At 37.7% G+C, this 5,261-nt stretch overlaps 1 protein-coding gene across 1 annotated transcript in view; it reads left to right on the forward strand.

Moving 5' to 3' along the window:
* The window catches only part of LOC107600680 (collagen alpha-1(XVI) chain-like), a 74,568-nt gene that overhangs the window by 14,106 nt on the left and 55,201 nt on the right, over window positions 1-5,261 (forward strand). The window contains exon 5 of the mRNA XM_016292636.1: window positions 2,317-2,475. Coding sequence (XP_016148122.1) covers window positions 2,317-2,475 — 159 coding nt within the window. The remainder of the gene's footprint in view (window positions 1-2,316; window positions 2,476-5,261) is intronic.

Consider the following 5,261-nt stretch of genomic DNA (forward strand, 5'->3'; position numbering starts at 1 on the left):
GGCGACGGGGCGCGGCGGGGTGGGGGTGCGGGGGGGGGGGGGGGGGGGGGTATATGTCCTCTATAAATGGTCTCCTACATTGTCTTTGAGATAAAGTTCAATGTAAAGTCTTGTCAGCTGGTCTCTGATATTTGATAGCAGCAGATGGTGTTTAAATTGTACGGCCACCTCTGTGTTAGTCATTCTCTTAGCTTAGACTTGGCTTGTAATAGAACTGTCTAACATTGCATTCCTTTATCTTAAATTTCACCTCACCTGGGAGAGAGATGGAGTGTATAGGTTTGAGTGTGTTTACTCAGGTCTTTGGATTTGTGTCCAAGAAGAAGTACAACAAATTTTGGGGGCTGATAAGAATAACTGATAATCAGCGTCTTTTTGTGGCTGATGCTGATAATGAAGCTTTGTGGTTTTTCTAAGTAATTAGCTAATTAATTAAAAACTGCCCGCTTGACACCAAATAAACGATTTTAAAAGCTCTGAACTTTAGCAATTTAAAAAAAAAACTTTATTAATAACAATTAATATAGGCGATATGACCAACACGTCTGAAATAGGATCATAATAATCATAACAGTATTTACTAAGAATATAACACAAATCATGTTATGTATTATATATCAATAAAAAGGTCTCAGCTAGTAGAATACAACAAGCATATTAGATTTATTCACATAGAGTACCATTTGTTTATGTTTTTGAAAGTAGTGCTCACCTAGGCTATATTTATTTCATTTAAAATACAACAAAGTATTATTGTGAAATATTATTAAAATTTAAATAAAATTTTAAGCAGCTCTTACAATTATAAATAATTGTATTTGATTGAATTATCATTCAGAAATAATTATGATATGCTTCAATAAGCATTTCTTATTTTTATCATTGTTGAAAACAAAGTGTGCTGCTTGATATTTTTATGGAACTCATGATGCATAACATTTCTTAAAAAAAAAGAAAGAAGAAGAGCCGTTTGTCCATTAAAATCCACTTGACAGTAGTGGAGTATTAGCTCCTATACATTATTGCTAATATAAACACATGGCTTGTCTGTATAAAAAATGCTTATTTCTTAGATTCTGATTGGTCCATTGATTTAAAAGTGACATTGGTTTAAACGCAATACATTTCAAAAGAGTTAAAGCTATTAAAAAATATATAATATTTTAAAATAGCTATTTTAAAGAAATATTAACAAAAATAAAAAATGGGATTTTGTCACTTTTAGCAGATGATGCCAATTAAAATGTGCCCAAACATATCACAACAAAGTGTAATTCTCAAGATAATGATCACAGAGCAACGTGACACAAATTTGGCTAAAAACACTGCAGTTTTATAGTGTGTAGTGCATGGTGTAATGCATTTACAGTACACCATGCACATGAGGTAGTTTAGGTCACACATATTGTAAAAAATCATGTGAAAAAACTGCCACAATAAAATATTGGCTAAACATATTGGCTGTAATTCCATTAATTCCATTGATAACAATAATTGAACTTTCCTAGTTACTTGCCACCAATATATCAATCATGCACCTCTATTCTCAATAGACCTGCTAAATTGAACTCTAATAATGAAATAAAAAATCATTAATATTTGATTTATGATGGCCCTTTCAGTGGAGTAGTTTTGTTGAGCAATATCAACAAGAAATCTTCAAAAGGGATATGCAACTCATTTCCTGTCATAACAAGTTTCATCCTGTGCAAAAGTGCAAGTTTCATTCTCTCTTTCTTTCTCTCTCTCTCTCTCTCTCTCTCTCTCTCTCTCTCTCGTGTTTAGTCCCGATTTAATTTTTTCCTTGAGGAGGCCAGCCTCACTGTTATTACTTTGGATTCCAGATCTCTGTTATAAATCATTGTCATCTTGTTTAGAGACAAACACGCTACCTGCTCATTGTTGTGCGTGTTATTTATGCATGTTTATGTGCTTATGATCAGCTTCCCGTTGTTCCATGACTTGTGTGTGAATAAACTCCAGTACTGAGTCTACAGTATGTGTGTGCGTGTGTGTATTTGGGATGGTAAACACATTCCTGGAGTTTGCCTGCCCTTGACCCACCAAGAGGCAGGCAAACTGTTTATCTAGTGAGAGATAGAAGTTGAGAATGAAGATGAGGTTTGCTGAGCTGCAATTCTTTTCAAAATGAGTGTCAGGGGGTTATCCCTATATCTGTATCCACAGCACCATTATTACAGAGATACTCCCACTTCTGCTAGCATTCAGACTGTTTCTTTACTATTACAACCCACCTGCTCCATGTTTATTTGTTTGTACGTGTACTGCAGTCTAACCGCATGCTTGTCTCCTCAGTCAAGTGTTTCCTCATGGACTTCCAGAGGAGTTCACCCTGGTCTTCACCTTGTTGCTGAAGAAGAAATCTTTGAAAGAAAACATTTACCTGTTCCAGATATCTGATGAACATGGCTATCCTCAGGTGTGTGTCCACTTTCCCCTCAAGTCCATAGATCTGTGCCTTAAAGGGGTCATATGATGCTGCTAAAAAGAACATTATTTGGTGTATTTGGTGTAATGAAATGTGTTTATGCGGTTTAAAGTAAAAAAAAACACATTATTTTCCATATACTGTACATTATTGTTTCTCCTCTATGCCCCGCCTTTTTGAAACTCATCGATTTTTACAAAACTCATCGGTCTGAAAAAGCGAGGTGTGCTGTGATTGGCCAGCTGTCCAGTGCGTTGTGATTGGCCGAATACCTTAAGCATGAGACGGAAATTTTACGCCCCTCACCATACTGTGATGGCATGTCCCAGCCGGAGCGACGACACAAAAACATTAAAACCCATTACAAACGAGGCATTTGTTGCATCCAGTGGGGACATAATTACCAATTATAATGACTTATACTGTCTTTTTACGCGTTGCGTTGCATTGCATCGTAAACATAAAACTCTGTCTGCATTTGTGATCAGAGAAATGACAAACAACAAGTGCTACTCTACTGCCCAAAACTTGCGTTTGAGTCATCAGTGGCAAATGATAAAAGAAAACGTACTTACATGAGTCAGAACTGCCGGCATTTTAGTCTAACGTTACTCTCCCAGGATCAGTAAACAGTCCTCCATAAAATGTGCCAGCGATCCACAGCACTAAGTTGATGTATTCCCTCAGCGACCAGCACAGATCAGCTCCAGGCATGACAAAGCAGATATCGTCCTCTTTTGGAAGACCAAACAAAGTATTTTCGCTTTCACAATGAAAAACACAGCGGCCTAGCATGAGCGAAAGTCTCGGCTTAGCGTGAGCTGAAGCCAGGCAAGAGTGAGCTGAGGCGACGGGGTCGAGAACGGCGGTCCCGGTGAAGGAGCAGTGAAAACGGTGAAAGCTGATCCGGTGATCCACAGCACTTTTGGGCGGCGTTATGCAAATATTCCCACATAGTGAGGTAGATGTTGAACTTAAAAAATAACTAAGATTAATACTTGTTTTAGAATTATTTATCATAGTTACTTTATGTTAACTAGCCATGCTGCTTATGTTTTATACTGTACGTGAGCTTTGCATTTCTGACTTAATTATACTGTTACGGGGCTGACGAGACGTGCGGATCCAAGTGCAAAGCTTTATTAACAGACATGGTTAGAAACAGGCAAGGGTCAGACAATGGCAACAGGTATATAAGGGCAAGACACAAGAAAATTCCTAGGGCTAGCGTGGGTCTACGATCAGCGAACAGAATCAACAGGGCGAGACTAGAGGGATAAATCCATGTACAAGGCAAAGGTCCAGGCAGGGGCAAACAGTATCCGAATAGGGCAAGACGAGAGAAGGAATCTGAGAAACACAGGCAAAGATCAGGATACGAGAAAACAGACAAGGCAAAACGAAGATAAGGCTATGAAAACTAGACAGGCTCCGTAGAGTAGCTATTGCTATGAGAGTGATAAATGCTATACAATACTCGGCAGTGAGAGAGAGGAAGTCCATAGCTGTGTCCCAATTCAAAGACCGCATCCTTCGGAGGACGCTCCGAGTCTAGCCTTCGCAGAATTTCCTGATTGCGCCAGCAGGTGTTCCCGATTAATGCGCCTGTCGCGTGGCAACGGTGCGAGAAGAGAGCTGCCATATATGTTATTTGTTAATGAAAACGAAAATAACTGGAACCTGAATTGTTAGTTCTTGACTTTTAATTACCGAATTACACTTTAAATGTAAGACTTACTTTAATATTGTAATGACGTGAAAAAATACAAAATATAAAGAGATTAAATGTCGACTTACATCTTACCAAAATGTGATTTGTTGTTTATTCCATTATTGATTATTATGTACATAAATGGGCCATGGTGAACATATTTAAACAGGTTTTCAACCCGGTTTAGTTTTATGCAGCTGAATATAAAAAGTTAACTTACAAACATTACTGCCACTCGTCTACTGCAGCTGACAAAGTTGCTAGGCAACAAGAAGAGTCCTCCGTAGGCTAGACCGGTCCGAGTGCTTCGAAAGCAGCCTTGATATGGTTTGCAGTTGTAGCAACTTAGCAATAAACTTTATTTGTTTCATCTCCAAAATAACAAAGTGGTGGAGTGTAACGAAATACATTCCATAAGTATTCACATACAAATGATATTTTTTTCTCAGGACAGCTACAATACAAAAACATGGTCCTTTACAATATCATGCACTGTTGTTCATTAAACTGCCCAACAGTAGGCCTATATAAAGTATTTTAAATGTAACAACCTTGAACATATTCAGAAGTAAAATGCAACATACAGTACACTGTAGTGAAGCAGTAATACTAATGCAAGACCATCATATATAGTTGTTTCTGCAGAATACATAGGCTACTTTTACGCTTCATACCTTAAGTACATTACAGTATGAAGGATAATACTTTTACTTAAGGTTTTAAAATGCATGCATTTTTCCCTCAATGTGCTAATAGTAGTTACTGAAAGTATTTTACTGAAGTAACTCATATTTCTTCCACCAATTACTTTTTCATAGCTCTACATAATTAGTGCTTTCCTCATTTCCTTAAATCAGACCAGACCCCTGTACTGCAGGATAAACCTGAACCTCACTGCTGGACAGTGGAAATATGCACTCAAACACTCTGGAGACTATCCCAGATAATGCCACACCAGGCTTCCTATGGCAGCCCGTCCAGGTCCAGCAGCTCCACCAGGGTCTCACTGCTCAGCTGAATGAAAGTGTACATAATGATTGGAAAAAGAGAAAAAAAAATAAAAATAAATAAATAATAATGTTGAATTGAAGTTATTTTGTA

This window comes from Sinocyclocheilus grahami, unplaced genomic scaffold (genome assembly GCF_001515645.1).
Source record: "Sinocyclocheilus grahami isolate Dianchi unplaced genomic scaffold, SAMN03320097.WGS_v1.1 scaffold289.1, whole genome shotgun sequence".
In the NCBI taxonomy this organism is placed as follows: Eukaryota; Metazoa; Chordata; class Actinopteri; order Cypriniformes; family Cyprinidae; genus Sinocyclocheilus; species Sinocyclocheilus grahami.